Source organism: Xylocopa sonorina, chromosome 1 (genome assembly GCF_050948175.1).
Source record: "Xylocopa sonorina isolate GNS202 chromosome 1, iyXylSono1_principal, whole genome shotgun sequence".
In the NCBI taxonomy this organism is placed as follows: domain Eukaryota; kingdom Metazoa; phylum Arthropoda; class Insecta; order Hymenoptera; family Apidae; genus Xylocopa; species Xylocopa sonorina.
This window is the reverse complement of record NC_135193.1, coordinates 11,717,628-11,740,709: the sequence shown is the minus strand read 5'-3', so window position 1 is coordinate 11,740,709 and position 23,082 is coordinate 11,717,628. Positions and strand designations below refer to the sequence as shown.

The 23,082-nt window shown below is 32.5% G+C and overlaps 7 protein-coding genes across 9 annotated transcripts; 4 read left to right on the top strand and 3 right to left on the bottom strand.

Moving 5' to 3' along the window:
- The first annotated feature begins 3,625 nt into the window (after positions 1 to 3,625).
- Positions 3,626 to 7,491, top strand: LOC143430582 (retinoid-inducible serine carboxypeptidase). Of its 2 annotated transcripts, none has more exons than XM_076906937.1 (10): positions 3,626 to 3,807; positions 4,618 to 4,847; positions 5,211 to 5,441; positions 5,534 to 5,644; positions 5,742 to 5,976; positions 6,057 to 6,206; positions 6,279 to 6,356; positions 6,514 to 6,668; positions 6,815 to 6,898; positions 6,982 to 7,491. In XM_076906937.1, the coding sequence occupies exons 1-9, from the start codon at positions 3,750 to 3,752 to the stop codon at positions 6,869 to 6,871; spliced, it is 1,305 nt and encodes a 434-aa protein (XP_076763052.1). In that variant the 5' UTR covers positions 3,626 to 3,749; the 3' UTR covers positions 6,872 to 6,898; positions 6,982 to 7,491. The 2 variants fall into 2 exon arrangements, with proteins under 2 accessions (XP_076763052.1, XP_076763044.1); XM_076906929.1 differs by having other exon boundaries at positions 3,629 to 3,807; positions 6,815 to 6,891; positions 6,975 to 7,491.
- A 1,527-nt stretch (positions 7,492 to 9,018) lies between these two features.
- On the top strand, positions 9,019 to 10,667 carry LOC143430810 (uncharacterized). The gene is made up of 2 exons (XM_076907240.1): positions 9,019 to 10,038; positions 10,160 to 10,667. Exons 1-2 carry the CDS (start codon positions 9,424 to 9,426, stop codon positions 10,358 to 10,360), a joined length of 816 nt encoding a protein of 271 aa, XP_076763355.1. The 5' UTR covers positions 9,019 to 9,423; the 3' UTR covers positions 10,361 to 10,667.
- A 127-nt stretch (positions 10,668 to 10,794) lies between these two features.
- Positions 10,795 to 12,875, bottom strand: Gmd (GDP-mannose 4,6 dehydratase). The gene is made up of 7 exons (XM_076907079.1): positions 12,669 to 12,875; positions 12,274 to 12,516; positions 12,017 to 12,209; positions 11,697 to 11,929; positions 11,395 to 11,610; positions 11,243 to 11,311; positions 10,795 to 11,169 (listed from the first exon to the last, which is right to left on the bottom strand). Exons 1-7 carry the CDS (start codon positions 12,720 to 12,722, stop codon positions 11,107 to 11,109), a joined length of 1,071 nt encoding a protein of 356 aa, XP_076763194.1. The 5' UTR covers positions 12,723 to 12,875; the 3' UTR covers positions 10,795 to 11,106.
- Positions 12,876 to 13,197: 322 nt separating this feature from the next.
- Prosbeta6 (proteasome beta6 subunit) lies at positions 13,198 to 14,651 on the top strand. Its single transcript, XM_076907286.1, has 4 exons — positions 13,198 to 13,384; positions 13,606 to 13,795; positions 13,879 to 14,115; positions 14,398 to 14,651. Exons 1-4 carry the CDS (start codon positions 13,287 to 13,289, stop codon positions 14,581 to 14,583), a joined length of 711 nt encoding a protein of 236 aa, XP_076763401.1. The 5' UTR covers positions 13,198 to 13,286; the 3' UTR covers positions 14,584 to 14,651.
- Positions 14,652 to 15,050: 399 nt separating this feature from the next.
- Positions 15,051 to 16,213, bottom strand: Mbf1 (multiprotein bridging factor 1). Its single transcript, XM_076907324.1, has 4 exons — positions 15,992 to 16,213; positions 15,857 to 15,908; positions 15,451 to 15,611; positions 15,051 to 15,361 (listed from the first exon to the last, which is right to left on the bottom strand). Exons 1-4 carry the CDS (start codon positions 16,064 to 16,066, stop codon positions 15,206 to 15,208), a joined length of 444 nt encoding a protein of 147 aa, XP_076763439.1. The 5' UTR covers positions 16,067 to 16,213; the 3' UTR covers positions 15,051 to 15,205.
- Positions 16,214 to 16,913: 700 nt separating this feature from the next.
- On the top strand, positions 16,914 to 19,934 carry LOC143430469 (phosphatidylserine lipase ABHD16A). 2 transcript variants are annotated; one of them, XM_076906780.1, is made up of 11 exons: positions 16,914 to 17,111; positions 17,185 to 17,238; positions 17,467 to 17,777; positions 17,850 to 18,034; positions 18,112 to 18,229; positions 18,311 to 18,446; positions 18,678 to 18,842; positions 18,964 to 19,091; positions 19,171 to 19,370; positions 19,453 to 19,604; positions 19,682 to 19,934. In XM_076906780.1, exons 1-11 carry the CDS (start codon positions 17,022 to 17,024, stop codon positions 19,787 to 19,789), a joined length of 1,647 nt encoding a protein of 548 aa, XP_076762895.1. In that variant the 5' UTR covers positions 16,914 to 17,021; the 3' UTR covers positions 19,790 to 19,934. The 2 variants fall into 2 exon arrangements, with proteins under 2 accessions (XP_076762895.1, XP_076762901.1); XM_076906786.1 differs by lacking the exons at positions 16,914 to 17,111; positions 17,185 to 17,238 and adding an exon at positions 17,255 to 17,376.
- Rangap (Ran GTPase activating protein) lies at positions 19,682 to 23,002 on the bottom strand. The gene is made up of 6 exons (XM_076906370.1): positions 22,710 to 23,002; positions 22,140 to 22,559; positions 20,962 to 21,887; positions 20,571 to 20,798; positions 20,288 to 20,498; positions 19,682 to 19,766 (listed from the first exon to the last, which is right to left on the bottom strand). The coding sequence occupies exons 1-5, from the start codon at positions 22,831 to 22,833 to the stop codon at positions 20,289 to 20,291; spliced, it is 1,908 nt and encodes a 635-aa protein (XP_076762485.1). The 5' UTR covers positions 22,834 to 23,002; the 3' UTR covers positions 19,682 to 19,766; position 20,288.
- Positions 23,003 to 23,082: the final 80 nt, after the last annotated feature.

The window sequence follows — 23,082 nt, the reverse complement described above, 5'->3', positions numbered from 1 at the left end:
TTGTACAAGATTAACATCCTGCTATATTTGTCATAAAACGTATCAGATTACCAATTGTCAATCTTTTTCGTGTACATTTTAATGAGTTCAGCTGAAATTAAGTATAGATTCGACACGGAGATAGGTCAAGCGAGATTGGTACGTTGGAAATAGGACAATGAGTCAAGTGAGCCAGGGAGAAATCCTTCAACGTCCTAGAATCGAGAAAAAATGACAATTAGAGATTATCAGTCCTTACATAGTCTTTCGAGAAAACAAGATACGCTCATTGACTTCAGGAATAAATTATACATCGTGAAAACTGCTATTTACAGTAAAGTAGTAATTATAAAAGTTATTATGTATTTTATAGTAGTGTCTATTAGTATGTTATAATTTTCAGTTCTTTATGAGAATATTATATCCATGTAATTTGCAAGATATACTTCATTAGCATACTATACATATTTTAATTTCAGTGTAGACATTTGTCAGTCTTTTGTTTCATTTATCATTAATGCTCCATCAGTTGTCATGTATCTTTAATGTAAGCCTTTTCAATTCTGGTGCTTCATGTTTCATTAATGATTTGCACAGCTTTATACCAGCTTAATTTACTTTTTTCCAGTCCAAATGATTACGCTGATCGTTGGTACGGAAAACCCGTGGCAAGTACGTGACGGAGTGTCAAACGACTGCGCGTTTTACGCATACCAATTGTGAAAAGGGATTACATAATTTGCAATTATCGACCAGTCGATTGACATTAAGCAAATACGTAATGCTAGAAAACAATCGAATACCGATATTCACGTATCGACGCAACGCGTGAGTAAAGTTTGTTTTATTTTTAATGAACTTTTTACTTCTTCCATTTTCTTAGGATCAACGGTGAAGAGGCATGATTATTCGATGACACTGATTATTTCTAGTAACTCGCGCATTTTTATTAATTAAGAAGAATTGGAAGTAAATAGGAGTGGTAAATAGATCTACAGAAAGATATAAAACGTATTTCTGTTCAGTTTTATTTCGTTTGTCTGTCCTCGATGCTAATATTGAGAAACATTTTTCTCTCAATCGCACCACGAACGACGAATGCTCAAGTGATGACGCCGCTACTTTCTCCCTCATAACTATTTTTCACTTTCAGCGTACGTACACGCACGATAGGGAGCATTTCTCTGGCGTTAAAAGTACTCTAGCGTTCAATTTAATCGAATTTGTTCGAGGCAATAGCATTGTTAATTCGGATCGTTACGATTGCTCTCCTTAAAGTCAAGATTTATCTATTTCAGTGATATTTAATACTTTATCGGTATGTATTAAATTGAATTATCGACGAAAAAATTGAGCTTCCGAGTAACTTCGGATTTTCTTGGCTTATAGATAGGAATTACTAATTAGTTATTAACTTAATACTTTAATCAATGAAACAACGTTCTCTGTTATCCACACCGAGAAGTAATTATGTTACGATACTTGTATGTACACTGCCTCTCATAGATATACATATCTACACTTGAATCAAGCAGATACTACTCTACTTCAATTCAATTGGGAAAGATAAATAAGCATTTAATGCTGCTGATAAATATTTAATGCCTAGAGATAACTCCTTCTTAAAGTGACATAGATAATTCCCTTTTTATTGATTTTTACTTTGAACTTAATAATTAATAGTGATAACATCTCTCCACTAATCTGATACCTGTATATAAGTTACGTATTTCTTAGTCATCAATTAAATAAGTTTTTATCTTAACAAAAAACCAGAAAGCAATGGAAAATCCATAGAGATGGTGACACAAATTGTCATGGTTGGAATAGGAAGGAAGATTGCGTTCCAGAGCGGTTCTAAAAAGGATGTTCGTGATTGGGGTTTCTATGACCACGCCGTGCCTCCTTTCTTCGACTTCGTAACATAGCCGGTTGTGTAACGTGTGTTACATTCGTCACTTTATATTGTAGAACATCGGCTACATACGTGTGCATTTCGTATTCTTTGCATTCCACCTGAAGTCATAAGTTGTCAAGTAAATATCGAAGAAAAAAAGAAAAAGGAAAAATTTCAGTCGCGATCACTAAGGCGAACAAGTGTATTTACAATACTCTCTAACTGTAATTTTCTTCATTACAGCCACACAGGAGACACTAGGAAACATCTTCGGGAAATTTTGTGTAATTTTGTGAAAAACTGCAACCTCGAAAAGGAAGAGAACGTTCTGAGGACATAAAGAAAGAAACGAAATTCCACTATCCCGGAGATGAACATGTTAATTATTCGATTTGTGTCATTCGCTCTGTCGATGTCTGTAGTTACAAGAATTGCCCACATTTCGTCAAGAGGACAAAGTGAAAACACACATTTCGTAATTATTCCCAAATACTTTTTCTCGTTCAGATTTACATAATGTAACATAGATAATTCCCTTTAAGCCCAATGTTGTCGATAGTGGATACAAATAGCTAAAAAGAAAACACCATGAAATATTTGTTTACACGTTCTACCTTTTTTCTTTGCAAGGTAATTCCGATAACATGATGAATTTGAATAATAAATCAATTGTAATAGTTAATTCGAAAGAAATTTTACTAATAATATAATCTGTGTCATATTATAGTAAATTCGAACGTTGGGATGGTCCCAAAATAATACCCGAATATTTTCTGAAGGAAGAAAAAGAACAGGGGGAGAGAAGGAGGAAATTTTATAAATAATGCCTATGAAATCATTTGACAAGCCGTGAATCATCTGAATACATCAATAGATGTGCATATTCATGGGAATTTCGCATTTACAGCCATATTCCAGAGCATTGGCACAGAAACCAGTCGAAGTTCCTGTTTCATACGTTTATATGTATAGTTTCTGAGGTGATACGGATTACATCAATGCCACCAAACTGAGAAATCAACGGACTGTTCAACTGTTTTTAAAATTTCCGCAAACTTGACCTTCGACGGCGAGACTTGATTTCACAATGATTATTTAAACAGATGTAGATACGCCTGAATTATGGCGATCGATCATTTGCTCCGTTCCAGTTGCGTGAACCAAAAAGTCGACACTTTCGATCGTTTTGATTAATACGATGAAACAAATCAATCGTTTTGTTTAAAAATGGATACTGCATAAATTGCTTTAAGGATTATTTTAATAATGAAATAAAATTTATTGGCTTAGACAGACAAGTGTCAGTAACTTAAATAATAAAAAGATTTCATTAATGTTCAAAAAGCTAGATGAAAAATGTACTAAAAAGCAGCAAAACCTGTTTTGTACGAAGTGGTACACGTTAAATAACTGTTATTACATTTTCTTTGTGAAAGTAGCACTCGTTCCAATTTTGTAAAATTTTTAAATATTTTCAGGAGTCGGTTTGAAGTTCTAAAAAACACCTAAATACATACCTTCTTACGTACCTAATTGAATAACGGGACACGATTAAACGATGTCTAGCACGAGGTATTTATACGCTTGTAACACGCTGATGAGTTTAGTTTGCCTATCTGAAAAGGAGTGTAATTGTTTTATCAAACCTTTAGAGTGAAACGAGTTAATAAAGAATCGGTACATCTGTAAAAACATTCGAGTGTAACAACTAGTTATAACCAAATCGAACACCGAAATATTGAGAAATCTCAAGTGGAGGAGTTCAACAGTCTGTATATATCTAATCAATCAGTCGTTAATGCCAGATAAAATCATCATATCCAGATCGATATTTTGAACGTTTAGTGTTTGATTGACTGCCATTCAGACAACAATGAAGCAGGTCACCGTATTCTTGTTTGCAGTACTTTGCTTCGCTTGTGGAATCCATGGTAAATATAACTTGATCGCTATGAATGATAAGTTTTTCTTTTATTTAAAACATTTGAAGTTTTTCACATTTAATGATTTTACTATTTGTATTTTAGTACAATGAAAATTAAACACATTTAATCATTTTGTACGTGATGTCACTAATACAAAAGTTTTCAATATTTCAGTAAAAAGCAGGACATTCCTGTTTTAAACTAAACAGATTCTGTAGATGACTATGCAAAGAGTGGTCCAACTGGTATTTTACAGAAGAGTTGCTTTACTCTTATTTGCTCTATCGCATCCTGGAGCAAATATGTCCAAGCATATCAGTTAAAACGCGCGTGTTAGCAAAGTCAACTTCGCTAGAAGGAAGAAACTATTCATTAACGATATATAATCAAACGCTATTACAGATCATTCATTGGAAAAAAGCGAACGTGTTTTCCAGTAGTCAGGAATTAGACAATAATTAAATAATGTTTTAATCTTTTTCATAATTTCTAACATGCATCAGTCAAATTACTTGTCCATGGACCATTAACTCTCAATCCGATATAAATCGTAATGTGACGATACTATTGAGAAAAAAATCTGAGAAAAAAAGTGAGCGTCGGTGAAATTCTACGTAGCATTGTGCGATGTCGCATTTCTCTTTGAATTATTGCTGCTATAATCATATTCACTTTTAGCGACTCAGCCAAACTATTAACACTGTTGACTCTGTATTTACTGCAAATGTATATGCGAAAATTGTCAAATTTTTTATACAAATTCTGTAAAAAGCAATCAGCCTAAACAAATATGGTATGCCAATATTACCTCGATAGCGAAACAAGGATTTGGTCCTGGAGAGCAAGAATGGGGATACGTAAAAGTACGTCCGCAATCGAATATGTTCTGGTGGCTTTATTATACCACCGCAGACGTGTCTTCTTACTATGAAAAACCATTGGTTATCTGGCTGCAAGGTGGCCCCGGAGCGTCTTCTACTTCCTATGGAAACTTCGAGGAACTTGGACCCCTAGACAGCGACTTGAAAGCGAGGAACTACACTTGGGTAAAGAAGAATGCTCACAATTTGGTTGTGCTCTTTAAAATTTATCAATTGATCACCTATTTCTGTATCTCCGCGTATAGTTTAAATTTGATTAAACATGGTTTATCATACTTCTTATAAGAGATTCTTCTGATATTGGTATTGATAAAAAAGAATTCGTGAATCATGAGATCAAATAATCCACTCGCCATTAGTAAATATTTGATTTGATCTTCCGTTCAGCGTTCAAAACAGATTAATCTTTTTTATCTTCTTTTAGTGAACTTTTAGATATTTATGCTTTTCGATTAGTTTTACATTACAATTAAATATTGAGCGTCAAAGTGTATAATATAATTAACGTTTAATTAAATATTCTCACAGGTGAAGAACTACAATGTTCTTTTCATCGACAACCCCGTCGGAACAGGTTTCAGTTATACCACTTCTCTAACTGGATACGCAACAACAAATAAAGAAATTGCGCATGATCTATTGGAATGCATGAAAGGCTTCATTGCACAGTTACCAGAATTCGCTAATGTACCTACATACATCACAACTGAGTCTTATGGGGGGAAAATGGGAGCTGAATTTGCTCTACTATGGTACAAGGTTATTAATGAATTACTTCATACCATTTATAAGTAACGTTATCAATAGTTAATTTAATGTTTTTGCTTCGAAATTGTTTTTATAAAATGCAGGCGCAGAAAGAAGGAACCATCAAAAGTAACTTACAAGGGGTAGCTCTCGGCGATGCTTGGATCTCCCCTATTGATTCCGTGCTGAGTTGGGCACCCTTTTTACTTGCCACGGTACGATATTACTGTTCGACGACCTCACTTGTATCCTGTAATCCAATTTGTATCTTTACATCATGTAACATTATACCTAAGAAAAATGTTTTCATAGGGCATGGTAGACACTGATGGCTACGAACAAGTCAAGAAAGCAGCGGAGTTAACGAAAAAAAGTGTAGACGCTGGAAATTGGAGCGTAGCCACCAAGATGTGGAGCTTCACCGAAGGAGAAATTCTTAAAGTCACCAATAACATCGATTTCTACAATATCTTGACGAAACTGGAACCCGAGTACAGAAGGAACTCCCTTAGAGAAGCGCTTGAGTCAGAACCCATATTTTCTCAAAGTAAAATTTAATTTATTCAGATAACAATACTATCGATTAATTATGAGGATAATTGTTAAAGGTTTGTTTAAATATTTTAGTCTACGCAACCTACAGTGATGCCTCTTTGGCTGATTTAATGAACGGACCTGTAAAAAAAGCTCTTCAGTTGCCTGTCAAACATGGTGCTAACTCTAATGTCGTGTTCAACAAATTGCAAGGAGATTTTATGAAACCTGTAGTCGACATAGGTATTATCTGAAACATGAATTACGAGACACGACAAATTGTTTTATTTAATTTCATATATTCTTATTTTTTAGTGGAGAGTTTGTTGAATGAAACAAGCTTGAAGGTTGCAGTGATCTCTGGCCAATTAGACCTCATCGTTGACACTCCAGGTATGTTTTTCTTTCTATACAGATTAGAATAAAATACATTAAAATAAAAGGTCCAAGAGAAGCGTGGAAATGTTTCCATGTGTAAACATATTAACTTTTTTAAACATTTTCTATTTTCTACAAGAAGCTATAATTTTCTATCGATACAATACTGCAGGCACTCTTCACTGGGTTGAAAAGATGAAGTGGAAGAATGCTGCTTCCTGGCAAAAGTCCAGCAGGCTTCCCCTCGTAGTGAAGAATACCATTGAGGGCTACGTGAAATCTTACAAGAATTTCGCGATGTACTGGGTCAATAGAGCCGGACACATGGTAAAAATAAAAACTTTATCGTTTAACTACAAAAGTATTTAAATTCAAATTTGAAAATATAAATCGTCCGCCGACGAATATTTGAATTTTTCTATAAGGTTAAATATCATCCTATTTGTCGACGAGAATTACTTTTTGTTGCGCAGGTACCAAAGGATAATCCAGCAGCAATGGCTCACATACTAAACGAGTTCGCAAATTGATAAAAGAATGAAGGAAATAAGTAAACAGTAATATATAAAAATAAGATGTGCTATCGTATTTGAATAGATTAAAATTCGTGAACTGAACTAAATTAATTAAAAGCAAATAGAAGAAGTTTTAATTTCTCTACTATATCCTAGTTTAGTTTTAACCGACATCATTACCATTAATATGAAATAAACAGTTTGATTATTATTGATGAAAAAAGTTTCTATCACAACTAGTTCTGCTTTTAGAGAGCAATTCAACATCGTATAATGTGCTGCTCGTTATTTCCAAGAAAATTCGCTGTTACGAGGGGCTGTTCGTTTATTTTTTGCGATTCACCCAGGGGCACCAAGGCGAAACAGTTAAACCAAAATGACGTGGTTCTGCTCGCGCTGTGAATTTTCCCACACTCGTAAAACGTCGCAGAAGCAACAATCTGAAACCGACTAACCCACAGACGCCCGCCAATTTTGTCAATAAGGAACGATTGTTTAGATTCGGACGGATACGAGGCAGTAAAACGAAACGATCCGCAAACAAGACCGCCTGCGTTCACAGGGCATTTTTGCCGACGAAGAGGAAAGGCTTCTGCGGTTGCCCGATCTTGTAAATAAAACATGGAAAAAACTTTTTCATCTTCTTTTATTTTTATTTCTAAATGAATTTCTTATATTCTATTTCTTTTTTTTATTTTATCGAGGCTTATATGAATTTAAAGAATAATAGTTTTTCTTTAGGTTTATCACAAGAGATACGCATAAGTATTTAATGAAACTATGTTGATGGGCACAGAAATTAATTTTATTTCGGACAAAAGTTATTTTTACCATCTACCACGTTCTCTGCAAATGTTTTTCTTAATTCTATCATTCTGGTACGACTTACGGAACGAAAACAGGGCGCAAGATTAACGTATCGATGTACCAACGTAAGACAATTCTGACTGTTTTTGAAGAACATTCCGTGGATGTTTGAACGCGACCTAAGTCACTTTAGTTGATTCTCGGCTTTGAATACGCTAATCCGCCAGTTCCTTCCGCTGTCAGTTCCACAGTGATTTGTTTCTTAATATTTTAAGATGGAACTCGAGGCTCGAAGGACGGCACCAGAAACGGTGTACAAACAAATAACGATCGTTTCTTCCCTCGATCTTTTCATCTTCTGTTACACCCGCATCCTCCTCAGGCATTGCGTCTTTCCTCTTCAAAGACATGATTAAGAGAAATATTTTTAAATTATATACCCCCCGCCCCAAATGTTTAACAGTGGTCAAGAAAAAATGCTTTAGAAGTACTTGTCCATCACGGATTGAAATTCGTCATTAGGTATAGTATGCAGAAACAAGATTTATTTTGAATAAAAATTCTAAATATGGAAACCAGCATCCGTAGAACTAGATTTGAAGAACATAAAGAGTATACTCATTCGTTTAATAAAAAACAAGCTTTAACACAATTAGGGATTCATTTCATATCTTTTCCTTTCTTCTGAAACTTCACACTATTCTTCCATATTTCCTTCTTCGAATTACTAATTTAATTATTGTGTTCCTGATGCAGATGGAAATTAATCGCGGCACATCGCAGGATTGGGGATGATCCGATATTTTCCCCCGAGTCAAAATCAACCACGTTCGCGGACGAAGGAGAGGGTGACGAACATGAAGAGGAAGAGACAAGAGCGGTTCTGAGAAGCAGTACAGTTGCGGTATAATTACCGCAACTTTGTTTACGTATCGGCTCGTTTACTGCCGGCGTGGGTGTTGGGACAGCATATGTGTAAACAGCAATAAAACACGTACCGCTGATCCACGGGATAGGTGACCCACGCCTCCCTCGCGTTGGAAACGCGCGAACGATGTTTCTCCGGGAAGCCGCGATGGGCGGAGCTGGACCATCCTCTGGATCTCCGTGTCAAATTAAACACCCTTCGTTAGAGAATTAGTCTAACAAGCCGCAAATCCCAGTCAGTCTTCGGTGCACCGAAATCCAGACTAGTTCGAAGCGACCTGATACTTCTCATCCTAAAGAATACCATTAAAACTTCTTAAACTCGCACAAGAAGGTCATTTAGCATCGTAAAATTAATTATGATCAGTGTCGACTACTCTAAACGATAGTATTTTATACCAAGAGTACATCGTTACGTTTAGTAGCAAAAATAGAAGACTTTTACGAATTTTATTAATACTTGAACGGAAAAGAAGTAGATGAAAAAATTAAGTTATTCGTGATTTACATTATTAATTTGCAAAGGCGTGGAAATTGTAAATGTGTTTCGAAGTCATTTGTCAGTTAAAAGAAGTAATCGCTAATAATGAGGGGAATAATCGATAGTGATAAGAATTTCTCAACAAGGATAAATATAAAGAAATGAAAAGAAGAAGAAAGTGAAATTGTGGCAAACCATTAGTTTGTAATTCTGAATTAAGAGTTAAAGAGAGTTGAATTGACAGAAATTAGTTAGCATTTAAAAACCCAGTAATCTAAGTGTAAAGTAAATCCAGCTTCGATTACATTAAATCGAAAGTTAGAAACATTTAAAATATTGGTAAAGACACCAAATGTACAGATGTTTTAATCAACTTCCGATGGAGCCTAACAGATATCAAAATCACTTTTGTACAGTATCAAAAGTCTATAACTGCGATCTACGCAGGAGTTACGAATTATGGAGCTCGGAAGAAGCGTTTCCAACTATGTGCCCGTTGCCCAGTTATTTTACCGTGATACCGGATATGTTAAATTCTCGAAGTGTACCATTATCATGGGACTTCCCTTTGATAAGATACAAACCTCAGCCTCGCTACGAGAAACCACCGTATTCCTATATCGCATTAATCGCCATGGCTATCAATTCTTCACCTAAACAGAGACTCACCCTCTCAGGCATCTATAGATTCATTATGGACAGATTTCCTTATTATAGGGAGAACCGTCAAGGATGGCAAAACAGCATAAGGCACAATTTAAGCTTGAATGATTGCTTCGTTAAGATACCAAGAGATAAAGTGATTAGAAACGACAGTGAAGAGGATCAGGCTGGGAAAGGAAGTTACTGGACTTTAGATCCTTCCGCCAGCGAGATGTTCGAGCACGGTAATTACAGAAGAAGAAGAATGAGAAGGCAACGGGGTTTAACACAAGACAAACAGGAACAGAATCGAACTGTGGTCTCGGTATGGAAAATTAAACAGTATTATTTCTTCAAATTTTTCAAAAGTTTTTATTTTTTTCACGATTTTGGTAATATTAATTATTGAAAATATTTATTCCCGTTGACGAACGTTGCTGTTGCAGGTTTCGCCGAAAATTGTGACTAATTTGAAACATGACGATAGGAATGGACAGAGATGCAAAATAGCTGAGATGAAAGAGGCTGAAGAACATTCACGAAGTGAGAAAATTAAACATACGGAACCGCAAGAGCACTGCGTAAAATCGATGATGTTTACGATTGAGAATATTCTACGAAAATCCACTAATGAATCTTCCGCTTAAATATCTTGAATCTATATACTTTAGTACGTAAACAGATTATATTTCGCTGTCCCTTTTCCTGATATAATGAATTAAGAGATAATGATCGTGTTTTTGAAAATAAGTTTCGTAATATAAAGTGAATACTGTTCGTTTATTACAAAAATGTTTTTACCACTTTTAACTATACATCGGATATTGTGTATAAAGTTTAAAAGTACTATTTAACGATCACCTTAAAATATAATACATTATATACAAAATTATATATGAACGTGTTTACAAGGAAGACATATTGTATGTAAAAACTATTTTTAATAATCTTGTGCCATTTGTTAGCAATATAAATTTTGTTTAAATAAAGAAGTATTTTAAAAGTTTGTAACTTCTAAAATACCACCGCTTTCACTTTGTTATAGCAAACAAGAAATAACAAACCTAGAAGTTACTTTATATATGTATATGCAGAAGTAATACAATGAAGTGATAACATTTAGTAGCAACATGTATTACATATTATATTTAATATGCATACATATTTCAACTCAAGTGTTACACAAAGCTACTTTTATTTAACGTCCAAAGTAGCATAATGTGTAACAAAAAGATCGTACATATCTAATCCAAAAATATACATATAATATTACAAAATCACACTTAAATTTTCTTATAATATAATAAATGTATTGTTTAAATATCGTTGTCTCACAGAGACATAGAATGTATTTTGAAAATGCATTAAGTTTTATTATAAGTAGAAAATAACCTCAAGCATTTGGATTTCTTCTCATTAATTCTAAATCGAAATCCATCATGTCTTTCACAAGTGCCTGAAATAATGTTTCATTACCGACAATATTATATGTTAACATAAAAAATATTTAAACACCTTTTAATAAGTACCTCGAATGTAACTGTAGGTTTCCAACCAATTTTTTCTTTAGCTTTAGAAGCATCACCCAAAAGTACATCCTACATAATGAAAGTAAATACGTTCATTATTTTTACATAACATAATGATGGTTTACTTAGTATTATCTGTAATTAATACTTACTACTTCCGTTGGACGAAAATATTTTGGATTAATTCTAACTAGTACTTGTCCTGTTTGTGCATCCAGACCTATTTCATTTACACCTTCACCTTCCCATTTAATAGTACGTCCTACATATTGAAATGCTGCTTCCACAAATTCTCTGACACTGTGTGTTTCTCCAGTTGCTATAACATAATCATCTGGAATTGGTTGCTGTAACATCAGCCACATTGCCTACAGAATATACAAATTTTAAATGATTACTTTTATTATAATATTTCTAAAGTATAAATAATGAATAATACACCCATATTCCTTACCTCTACATAATCTTTTGCATGCCCCCAGTCTCGTTTAGCATCTAAGTTTCCTAATTCAAGAACATCTTGTAGACCTAACTGTATCTTTGCTATAGATCTAGTCACTTTTCTTGTAACAAAATTTTCTCCTCTACGAGGACTCTCATGATTAAACAATATACCATTGCATGCAAACATATTATATGCTTCTCTATAGTTTACCACAATCCAAAAGCTGTACAATTTTGCGCATGCTGAAATTATAACAAGTTCAACTTATTATTATGCTTCAAAGTTTATAAAATTAACATTGAAGTAATATTTAACGCATTCATAATCACCATATGGAGAACGGGGATAAAATGGAGTCTTTTCATTTTGAGGCACTTGAGTTACCCTGCCATAAAGTTCAGATGTTGATGCATGGTAAAATTTAACTGATTTTTCAAGGCCACAAGTGCGAATCGCATCTAATAATCTAACTGTTCCTACCGCATCTACTTCAGCAGTATATTCGCTTACTTCAAAACTTACCTATACAGAAAATTGAATACACATCAACATAGAGAAATAAACAATTGTAGAATATAATATTTACCATAACATGACTTTGAGCAGCAAGGTTATAAATTTCTGTTGGTTGCACAGTACTAATTACTTTAACTAGACTACTGGAATCTGTCATATCGCCATAGTGCAATTTCATTTTCCCTTGACGATGACATTTTGGATCTGCATACAGATGTTGAATTCTAGCAGTATTGAAAGAGCTAGCTCGTCTAATTATGCCATGAACATCATATCCTTTCTCCAATAAAAATTCTGCTAAATAGGAACCATCCTAGAAGATGGTAATATACTATTACTAAATAATTCGATTTTTATATTGAATACCAATAATATATGTCATAATCATTAAATGAAAGATTGAATCGTTTGAACATATGAATAAGGTAAATTGTATGTCAACAAAGTACTAAACGTCAACCTTACTTGTCCGGTAATACCCGTAATTAATGCGACCTGTCTCGCGTCACCAGATGCCATTTCGATACACTATCAAAAAAGTATCTTCTGTTTCTCAGCAGTCGTCAAATATTGCCAACTAGTTCGTATACTGATAAGATAACTTGTTAAGTTCATTCGTATATAATACATTCGGCTGCTAACTTGAAACTGCATACATTAAAGCAAACATATCCATGCACAGTTATTAGACCAATAAGCGTAATAACCAATAGAAATTTAAAGGTCTGCATCGACATTCTTTATTTATACATACGGGGAAAAATAAGTGTCATATTTAATTAAAAAATTTAAACCGATCCATCTCAGACTGATGATATTATTATCTGTATTTAACCAAAATTTATTTTTAGGTTTTTCAGATTTTGTTTGCAACAAAATTGTAAAATTTCAAAGCTCTACTTCATTACTATTGGTTTATTCCTGTAGAAACAAATATAAGCCGACCAATCTCGTACGCACGAAGGCCACCAGTTTATGTGTGAGGAAAATAGCGATTTATCACAGCATTTTCACCGCAAAGTGTATTGTCATCCAGAGTGAGAATTATTTAAGATTCATTTAGTAAAATAATTGTTCAAGAAAATGGCACTTTTAAGCGAAAATTCAAGAAGATCATTACCTGATTATGAGACGCAAGCGGCAAAAATGAAAAGTTTCAGTCCGTACGCTGACAATGGAGGGTATGTTTGAAATATAACCTAATTTTCCCTAACATTAAAAGATTGAAATACACATAAAAATACAACGACATACAACGTAACAAGTAATTTGAATCATAATTAATTTTATGCAACAAATATATGTACACATACGTACTTTATCATAAATATATTGTTCAATATTTAATTAGTTGGAATAATTTGATCGTTCAGGCTGTTATTAATTTCCATTATGATTACAGGAGTGTCATTGCCCTTGCTGGAAATGATTTTTGTGTAATTGCTGCAGACACACGTCTTAGTACGGGATTCTCTATTTATACACGTGAACAACAAAAACTGTTTCCTTTATCATCTAAAACTGTTTTGGGATGTTCGGGTTGTTGGTGTGATACGCTTACTCTAACTAGATTATTGACTGCCCGAATGCAGGTAAAATTATTCTAAAATTTATTGCATTATAAAGTATAATAGAAATTCAATGTTTAAAATAAATAATTTTTTTTACATGACAGATGTATGAGCATGAACACCAAAAAGAAATGCCAACACCAGCAGTTGCACAAATGTTGTCAACAATGTTATATTATAAACGTTTTTTCCCATATTATGTTAGTAATATTCTTGGAGGATTAGATGAGGAAGGTAAAGGATGTGTATACAGCTACGATCCAATTGGGCATTGTGAAGTAACAAAGTATAGAGCAGGTGGTTCTGCCGGGGCCCTTTTACAGCCTCTTCTTGATAATCAGGTATAAATATTTTAATTATGTGCAATTTAATAATGGTAATACATTCTGCACAAAGATGTGTTATTTGATAATTGCATCATGTGCACAAACCTTCTGTCCAGTTTACCCAAGCATATGTATGTAATCTCTTACATACCTAATCTGTACAATATACCTTATTGTTCCTACTACGCATAAAAATATATTGCCTATATAATCAGAACAGTGCACTAAGTGTAACTTATGATTAGCTATAATATTGTGCAGTTTACAATACTATTTGTGAGTAATACATATTTTCAGATTGGATATAAGAATCAAGAAGGTGTTGAACCTATTCCTCTAACTCAAGAAAGAGCTGTTGCGATTATTAAAGATGTTTTTATCTCGGCAGCAGAAAGAGATATTTATACTGGTGATTCTATAAGTATCAAAGTTTTAACAAAAGATGGTATACAAGATTCTACATTTGGATTGAGAAAAGATTAATAAAGCGGGATGAAAATAATGTATTCTCAAAATTCTCTACGAATAAAATTAACGCTAGGACGGTATAATTAATATTTCTTTAATAATTTCTTATTTTTATATACAGCTACTGTGAGGTCGTATATCATACATCAAAATCAGCATGTGTATAAATGCTATAAAATCAATGATTTCTTTTATGCATACACATATAGACCTTTTAATTCTATTTCAATTAATACTATTTTATTTAGCCTACATTAATCAAATTGAAAAACATTATCTGTAAGTTTGTATCACAATAATAATATTTGGATATACTTTAAAAATCTAATAAGATGGATATACAAAAACATAATTTAATGTTTACAACTTGAAAACTGAACACAGCTGTTTTTTTTTTCTTTTTCTTTAAATTAAATAATAATTTGTTTTTTGTATTTTATACACAGAGGCATACTATTAGCAACCTATTTTACACAGTAATATATTTAATAAAATAATATTTTATTTTAAAGTATATAATAAAAGAACTGAAGGTAAAAAGGATGGGAATTATTCTCGATCCTACAATTTTTCTTACACAGTTCTGTTTAGGGAACAATATATAAAGGTAAGAAGTAAAGATTATTCCTTCCGAGGTTCATTTTTTATTACCCGGTGCTGATAAAGGTTTACCACGATCTTTGCCACGGAGTTTTATTCCTAACACTCGCTCAATTTTGCCAATCACCATTTGATTTGGAATTCCACGACCTGCTTCGTAGTCATTGATGACCTGTGCCTTTTCATTTACTTTCTATATAATAAAGAAGATTTGATTAGACGCTATATACATATAAGTATCTCAATTACTTATTATTATTGTTTGAATAAGTAATAACATACTGTCGCAAGGTCCTTTTGAGATAATCCTTTACTTTGTCTTCCTTGTTGAATTAATTTGCCAAGGTCAAGTGGGATTTTATCATGTTTCAATTCCTCAGTTTCTCTGTCCAATTTAGCAGTGTTTTTAGTTGCCACATGTTGTTTATTTGTACCTCCACCCCCTAACAAAGTAGAATATACTTTTATGATCCTTACAAAACATGATGTTATTTGTCGATTTTATTGCGGCTGCGTTGAAAAGAAAAATAGTAATAAATAGTTAATTCAATTCACATCACTCTATGTTACATCATGTCTTCAAAACATTGAAACACATGTTCTCAACTTGACAGAAATCATTTTGACGAGACGGAGATCAGTGATTTAGAAAGATAAATCTGACGAACTTAACTAAAACTTTACGTACATTTCGCTTGTGTTTCGATCACAAATCCTTGACGACGTGCTGCGTTCACCGCCTGTAAATAAACACAATTACACAACAGTAGATACAGAAATCATCTCAAACAAAATAGATCGAAATACGTTTTGAAAATGTTACCTGTTCCGATTTGAGCACCGAAGCTTTCGGGGGACGTTTTCGCAGCGTAATAGGAGCCGTGTCCCAGTCTGACATGTTGACAACAAATTGAATACACCGATAGAAATTGAAAATTATATTATCAACGTCGCACTTGAAATGCAGTAACTACTGTTCACTATCGTACTTGTTCCGAATCTTCCAGTAACTTCCCGGTACGTTCCGAAAAACACGATTTAACGTACGGTCCTAGAATCGACCCACATCTAAATTGTCCAATTTCCCATACCCACCTATTTCAAATTGTTATCTCATTTAAATTTAATAATCCAATTCCCATAAAATTTTACTTACAGATCATTGAACATGTTAATCGTTGAAATATATTCTCCTACTACTTCTGTAAATCCCTATATTTTACGCGAATACGATTGATTTTCTATACCTACAAACCGTGCATAAATCAAATAAGCGCAATGTTTAGATGGTTATAAATGTATCATTCGAAATTTTAATAATTTCACACTAGCAGTTATACGGATCTTTCTTGTTTTATTTACTTTAATCTTTATTTCTAACGTGTATGTATATGTATATAAGAAACATATTTAATTAAAGCGAATATATGATATATATAAAGCAATAATATTTTGAATAAAAGAATAATTGAGATTTCTACCAATATATAATGTTATTAGTAGTATTTTTTAAATTTAAACAATTCATTTATTGAAAAATATCTATTCCTTTATGTTATGAGAAAGTATTATTATGATATTACTAATTGTTTGTGTTACGTATTACTAGTATATAAATTTAATGATATTTGATAAGTGATGAGTAATGAAATTGTTAATTGGCGAAGTGAACGAGTAGCATGGTGATAGCTTTATATTTTTGTTTCAATTTACTTGTTGTCAATCGTAGTTCATAGTTCATTTTTTTATGTCGGATGCATGATCTGTTAAATTACTATCCTGCACGTCCTGTACTTTACGTTGGTAATTTTCGGAACGTAAAGTTTATTCGAAGGAGTTGAAACAAATGAGAAATGTCTTTCATTTTAAAACTTTGGAAATTTAATTTTGGCCCTCGGCTGTACAATATTTATGAAGAACCATGGGAGGGTCGTTTAATATCCGTATGTATTTATAATTATAAGAAATACATTAGACCAGTTCGCTTTAGGTTATGTTTGTGCTAATTCATTACAGAAACCGTATAAGCCTAATATCATAGAAAGATTGAGCGATCAAATCGTCGTTTATGTGAGTATTTTATGGAAATGAAACAATTCTGTTGCGGTTTTTTTTGAGTAACAAAAGCATATTTGTTAAAAATATAAATTTTACTAGAAATTAAGACTGTTGATTATATAGTTTCTTAAATAAGTTTCATGAAGTAAAGTAAGTAAGGAAAATCGTTTTTTAAAGTATTAATGTACAAAATTGATAAGTAGTAAATGGAAATTTTTATGTTAATGTAATTTATTTTAGTTTGCAGCAATCTGGTCCATAAGCCTATATACAATTCCATTGGTGGCTATTTTTTTCTACCAAAATAGTAATTACATGACTCCAGTTGTTTCTTCTTGGGGTAAATTGGTAGCTCGCGCTAGTACAATTTTGTTTTTGTCATTGGCTACTCGTGGTTTCTCTAGAGCAGTCAATCCAGTGTACTTAAAATTTTGGAAAACTCTTAGCAAAGCAAATATCTGTTATAATAATGAAACAAAGCGAGAACTTGATATGTACGACTTTGAATATTGGGCTAAACCAATTGATTTTAAGATGAGCAGCGAAGAAAAGTAAATATCTTATTTTGTCAAAACGATATTAAGCTAACAAATTGAATAACTGTAAACATTTGTATTTTTTAGGAATGTATCTAAATACAAATTGATATATGAAAAAATTGCAGCTTCCAGCCGCCCTATAAAAAGGCAAACTGGTAAAGAATTTATATTTACATTGCCATGTAAATTTTTGTCATATATTGTAGCTCACACTTTTGCTATTAAGATGATATATCCTGGAAGTATATCTCTTCTTAACTGGGGATTACGTAAGTTAAGCGGATTATCAATATTAGTGTTTGTGTACTTTTATACATTCTCAGGCAATTATATATCATTAATATAGGTTCTACACTTCTAAAGGGAAGAATAAATTTAATAATAAAATATGGTGGGGAAAGGTACAAATTATTAACTGTAGATAAAAATGAAATTGATGCTATATTTGTTGATCAACGTAACAGGTAAATTAAACTAGTTCATATTTATAATGTCTTTTTCAATATATTTTTATAAAAAATTACATCTGTGCATTAATTTTATAGAACAACAAAAGGTAATATATTAGTTATCACATGTGAAGGGAATTGTGGGTTTTATGAAACCGGTATTATATCAACTCCACTAAATAAAGGGTATTCTATATTGGGCTGGAATCATCCAGGTTTTGGCAGTAGTACTGTAAGTATTATTTTTATATCAAATTTTGTAACATGTTCTTACTGTTACTTTGATGAGAAGTATTGCTGTTACTTTATTGTATTTTACTTGAATTGGAAAGATGAAATTTTCATAAATTCACAGTTAATGTTAATCATGTGAATTAAATGTAATTGAAGTAATGCCAACATTTCTTTCTTCAATCAAACTTTACTCACAAAATGATACTAAAACATAAAAATATTTGTAAAGGGTGCACCATATCCTCTTCAAGAAGAAAACGCTATTGATTGTGTAATGCGCTTTGCAATCGATCAATTAAGATTCCCCGAAAAACAAATAATTCTTTATGGTTGGAGTATTGGAGGATATCCAGCAACATGGGCTGCCATGAACTATCCATCTATTCAAAGTCTAGTAAGATTACACTTATTTGTGTTTTATAAAAGAGTTTAATTTAATACATAACTATACGTACAAAAATATTTCTAGAATAAAATTATCGTATTGAAAAGTTATAGCAAAAAACATTTTATAGATATTAGATGCTACATTTGACGATATACTTCCACTAGCTATTATGACAATGTCATTGAAGTTAGAAGGTTTGGTACGAAACATTATCAGGGACTATTTCAATTTAAATATTGCTGAGCAATTAAATAGGTATAATAGATATAATGTTAAATTATAATATTATATGTATGTACATAATGTATAATGTAATTTAATTTTTTTTCTTTAGATATAATGGCACAGTATTGCTTATACGAAGAACAGAAGATGAAATAGTATGTACCCCTAGTAGTAATACTTTATTAGGGAATAGAGGTAACATGTTGCTAATAAAACTTTTAACACGACGTTATCCATATCTTTTCACGAAATCTTGGGAATCTTATCCACACTTAATGACATTTTTGGCTGCAGATGCATCTACTAGGGGTAAAAAATTAATAATTACAGATTTCACATCAAGTCTTCAGTATTATAATGCAATATTACATGTTAATATTTTTTTCTATAGAATCAATGATCCAAACTGTAAAAGCTAATAAAAAACAATATCTAGAACTTGTGGCAGCAGACATAGAAAAGAGTGGTGGTACAGTGCAGTATCCATCTACTCTTGGGCAAGACTGTGATTCTAAAACAAAAGAGGAACTCACTCTATTTCTTGTGCGTAAATATTACATACTTGAGAAATGTTTAATTTATATTAATATTTATTAACTTATATATTCGTGTCATTGTAGATAACAATGTACATGAAAGATCAAGCATCATCACATTGTGCACCATTAGCACTGAATTTGTTTCAACCTGGCTGGGATCCTATGTCTGTAACGTTCACAAAAGAATGAAAGTTACGTGATATAATAATCTACTAATTACTGGAAATTTTATTTAAGATTCTTATTTTTACAATAATATAAACTTTTAAGAGTTATAATAAGTTCAAATGCATTTCATGTTAAGTTTTATTAAATAAGCGTTATTTATTCTGTATGAATTTGAGTTTATTTTTCGTATTCTAAATTGATAAAAGTACTACATTTACAACTATAATTTCGATATTCATTATTAAGGCTCTAGTCTAGTCGAATGTCGGTATTCATGGTTTAGGTTATTTGTATATTCGTTTTCTTTTTTTCTTTTCTAAAACGCAATATGCACGCAAGTATAAGCGTTTCTATGAAAATAGAACTTATAAAATTCGATACAATACCTTTATTTCACAAAAATTTATGATTTATATTTTTATAATTTGCAAAATATTTAAAAATAAATAGATATATTTCATATATCGATACTCCAACCCAATTGTATAAAAACAGGATAATTCAATAATTGTTACGTACGTTATATGCGACTTAAAACAGCTTGGAGTGAATCTTTTGTTTCTTGAAACGAATCCGTGACTTTTTTGTTCATTTTGGTCGGTTTTTCTAAAAATATTTTTAACGTATTCCGCGTTTCTTGCAAGAAGTAATCTTTTCGAGCAACTATTTCTAACGCTTTAAAACAACCCTCTAAATTCCAATCAATCTTTCCACTCTTTTTATCTTCAGCCTAAAGCACAATAAAATGTTAGCATTCTTTAAATTTCAACTACATATAAATCAATTACTATAAAATACTTACTTTTATCAAACCTAGGTTGACTAGTAAAGCGTTATTCCAAATATAAATCTGATCATTCTCCACTGCAAATGAACATAACTTCGAATATAAAGCATCTGCGAGACTCTGACTTTTGGATCTTACATCAACATAACCACTTGTACTTAATGCTGATACTTTCATAATTATCCTTGTGAATTCTTCAATGAACTTCAATTCTGGTGATGTATCAGCAATTTTTGATATATTCTAAAGTATAAAGATAAATGTTAAGTGTAATATAATATCTTGGTTAGTTAAATAATCTTGATCTCTCAAGGCCACTATGTTATTTGAAAGTTAATATATATAATGCATTGGTACATGCAATAACATTATATACAATACTAAACATGTAACATTATTTACTCACTTCAGCATAATTTACAAATTCGTTAACGGCGTCATCCTGCAATAATAATAATTTCTCGCCTGTTGGTGACTTTAAAAATTCCGCAACAGATACTTTCAATTGTGTTATGTTGCCATTTGTGATTATGTCTCTATTATTATCTCTATTCTCTTTGCTTTCATTTTCGCTTTCATTCCCTCCTTCTTCTTCTTCGTCATCGTCGTCTTCGTCGTCGTCGTCATCGTCGTCGTCGTCGTCGTCGTCGTCGTCGTTGTCGTCGTCGTCGTCGTCGTCGTCGTCGTCGTCGTCGTCGTCTTCTTCCTCATCTTCTTCTTCACTCTCTTCATCATTTTCATCGCTTTCATCATTTATATTTTCGTCATCACTATTATCCGATAATGTACCTAATGATCCAATTCTTTCAGAAACTGTAAGCGATTTTCGCAAAGTAGCACGACCGATTTTGCCAAACGAATTTCCGCCCAATTGTAGAGATACTAGGTGTTCTTTATCAGCCATAGCATCAGCTATGATACTGGCACCCTTTGTACGGATTTCATTGTAACTTAAATTGAGTTCACTAAGCAATGGATAACTACCCTTGACCCCTAAAGCTTCTGCTAAAATTACACCGCCTTGAGTTGTAAGTAAGCAATCTCCGAGATTAAGTTGTTCTAAATTTTGGAAATTTGGTAGTACTTTAGCGATTGCTTGAGCTCCTTTAAATCCTACTGTATTATCATTCAGATTTAAAATTCTCAATCCAGAATTAAAAGATAATCCATTGGCAATTGCTGTTATACCCTCGTGATATATACTATTCTGAGGCATAGCAACTTCCTCTAAACTAGTTAATTTTTTAAAAACAGATGCTAATGCTTTTGCACCCTCATTTTCTAATCTATTTCTTCCAGCAACAAATACTTTTAATGCTAGTGGAGATGTTCCTGAAAAAAAGAAATGAATCTGATAGTAACACAGTAGATCACATATAAATTTAATAAATGATGTTAATGAATTTAGTTGGCAGAAGCAATCCAACTGTACCTACTAATAGACTGGTACATGCTTTAATATCATACCATTCTAAAATGACTAGAAGAACTTTAATCTCCTCATATCTTTATTTTTGCATTCAAAATAAGTTCTTTTATATTTAACAGATTCTGCCAACTGTAACAGAATTAACAATAGAATACCTGATTGAGAGCTACTGTTATAACAGTCTAATAATGCTTTAGCCAAGATTTTGCCACCCGATATTCCAAGTCCATTATTGTTCAATCTTAATACATGAAGTGTATAACAAGAACTAGAGGTTAATAAATTAGCCAATCCTTCAATACCAATGGGACCAAATGCATTGTCGCTTAAATCAAGTTCATAGAGATAGGTACCAGCAGTACATAGCGCATTGCCAAGGTATTCAAGTGATTTTGGTATTTCTGATTTTGAACGACCAGTGAACATATCCTTCCAAAGAGCACGTTTCAATAACGAACCATTTTCTTTTAATGCCTCGGCTACAGCTTTGGCAGCGAGCGGTCCCAAAGTATTGCCTTCCAAGTCTAAGTATTGCAGATTTTTGCATGTTCGTATGGCTTGAACTATTTGAGATGCTAGTCAAATAAAGAATCACAGGTACAATTTATATAACCTTTAAATTGTTTGTATAAAGCGCATTATATATTATTATAAGATTGCTAAAAACTATATTAATATAGGTAATTAAAGTCAAATGAATAAATAATTCTAATTAAACGATTTACCATCTTCTTCGGTATCAAGCTTGAGCGACTTCTTGGCAAAAGACACACCGGCATCGGATTCGTTATTCGTGTTCGCTACATCTTTCAATTGATCCGCAAATTCGCTCAAATTAAACGAAGACATCGTTTACGTTATTTGTATTTAATCACACTTCGCAACTGTGAAATCTTTCTTAATGTCCTTTCGTCACATAAAACAGGTGATCAGTCGCATGAACGCTATTTTTGATTATAAACAACTACTAATCTCGAAGCTTATCATAATATTAATCCAAATGGACTGCGTCAGCACGCGCTGGCAAGCGCGGGAGAACTATACCAACCATTGAAAAAAATGTATTGTACATATTGCCTGATAACGCGTAACAAAATA

Excerpts from the sequence above, each read along its gene's own strand:
- LOC143430582 (XM_076906937.1), top strand. The coding sequence starts at position 3,750 with ATGAAGCAGGTCACCGTATTCTTGTTTGCAGTACTTTGCTTCGCTTGT. Across the intron at positions 5,977-6,056 it reads AGAACCCATATTTTCTCAAA|TCTACGCAACCTACAGTGAT; the intron begins GTAAAATTTAAT and ends TAAATATTTTAG. Across the intron at positions 6,357-6,513 it reads CCTCATCGTTGACACTCCAG|GCACTCTTCACTGGGTTGAA; the intron begins GTATGTTTTTCT and ends ACAATACTGCAG.
- LOC143430810 (XM_076907240.1), top strand. The coding sequence starts at position 9,424 with ATGTACAGATGTTTTAATCAACTTCCGATGGAGCCTAACAGATATCAA. Across the intron at positions 10,039-10,159 it reads AGAATCGAACTGTGGTCTCG|GTTTCGCCGAAAATTGTGAC; the intron begins GTATGGAAAATT and ends TTGCTGTTGCAG.
- Gmd (XM_076907079.1), bottom strand. The coding sequence starts at position 12,722 with ATGGCATCTGGTGACGCGAGACAGGTCGCATTAATTACGGGTATTACC. Across the intron at positions 11,930-12,016 it reads TTATCCCCGTTCTCCATATG|CATGCGCAAAATTGTACAGC; the intron begins GTGATTATGAAT and ends TTATAATTTCAG. Across the intron at positions 11,170-11,242 it reads AACCTACAGTTACATTCGAG|GCACTTGTGAAAGACATGAT; the intron begins GTACTTATTAAA and ends ACATTATTTCAG.
- Prosbeta6 (XM_076907286.1), top strand. The coding sequence starts at position 13,287 with ATGGCACTTTTAAGCGAAAATTCAAGAAGATCATTACCTGATTATGAG. Across the intron at positions 13,796-13,878 it reads TATTGACTGCCCGAATGCAG|ATGTATGAGCATGAACACCA; the intron begins GTAAAATTATTC and ends TTTACATGACAG. Across the intron at positions 14,116-14,397 it reads AGCCTCTTCTTGATAATCAG|ATTGGATATAAGAATCAAGA; the intron begins GTATAAATATTT and ends ACATATTTTCAG.
- Mbf1 (XM_076907324.1), bottom strand. The coding sequence starts at position 16,066 with ATGTCAGACTGGGACACGGCTCCTATTACGCTGCGAAAACGTCCCCCG. Across the intron at positions 15,612-15,856 it reads GATCGAAACACAAGCGAAAT|GGGGTGGAGGTACAAATAAA; the intron begins GTACGTAAAGTT and ends CTACTTTGTTAG. Across the intron at positions 15,362-15,450 it reads CTCAAAAGGACCTTGCGACA|AAAGTAAATGAAAAGGCACA; the intron begins GTATGTTATTAC and ends TTTATTATATAG.
- LOC143430469 (XM_076906780.1), top strand. The coding sequence starts at position 17,022 with ATGTCTTTCATTTTAAAACTTTGGAAATTTAATTTTGGCCCTCGGCTG. Across the intron at positions 17,239-17,466 it reads GCGATCAAATCGTCGTTTAT|TTTGCAGCAATCTGGTCCAT; the intron begins GTGAGTATTTTA and ends AATTTATTTTAG. Across the intron at positions 17,778-17,849 it reads AAGATGAGCAGCGAAGAAAA|GAATGTATCTAAATACAAAT; the intron begins GTAAATATCTTA and ends TGTATTTTTTAG.
- Rangap (XM_076906370.1), bottom strand. The coding sequence starts at position 22,833 with ATGTCTTCGTTTAATTTGAGCGAATTTGCGGATCAATTGAAAGATGTA. Across the intron at positions 21,888-22,139 it reads TAACAGTAGCTCTCAATCAG|GAACATCTCCACTAGCATTA; the intron begins GTATTCTATTGT and ends TCTTTTTTTCAG. Across the intron at positions 20,799-20,961 it reads AATTTGTAAATTATGCTGAA|AATATATCAAAAATTGCTGA; the intron begins GTGAGTAAATAA and ends TTTATACTTTAG.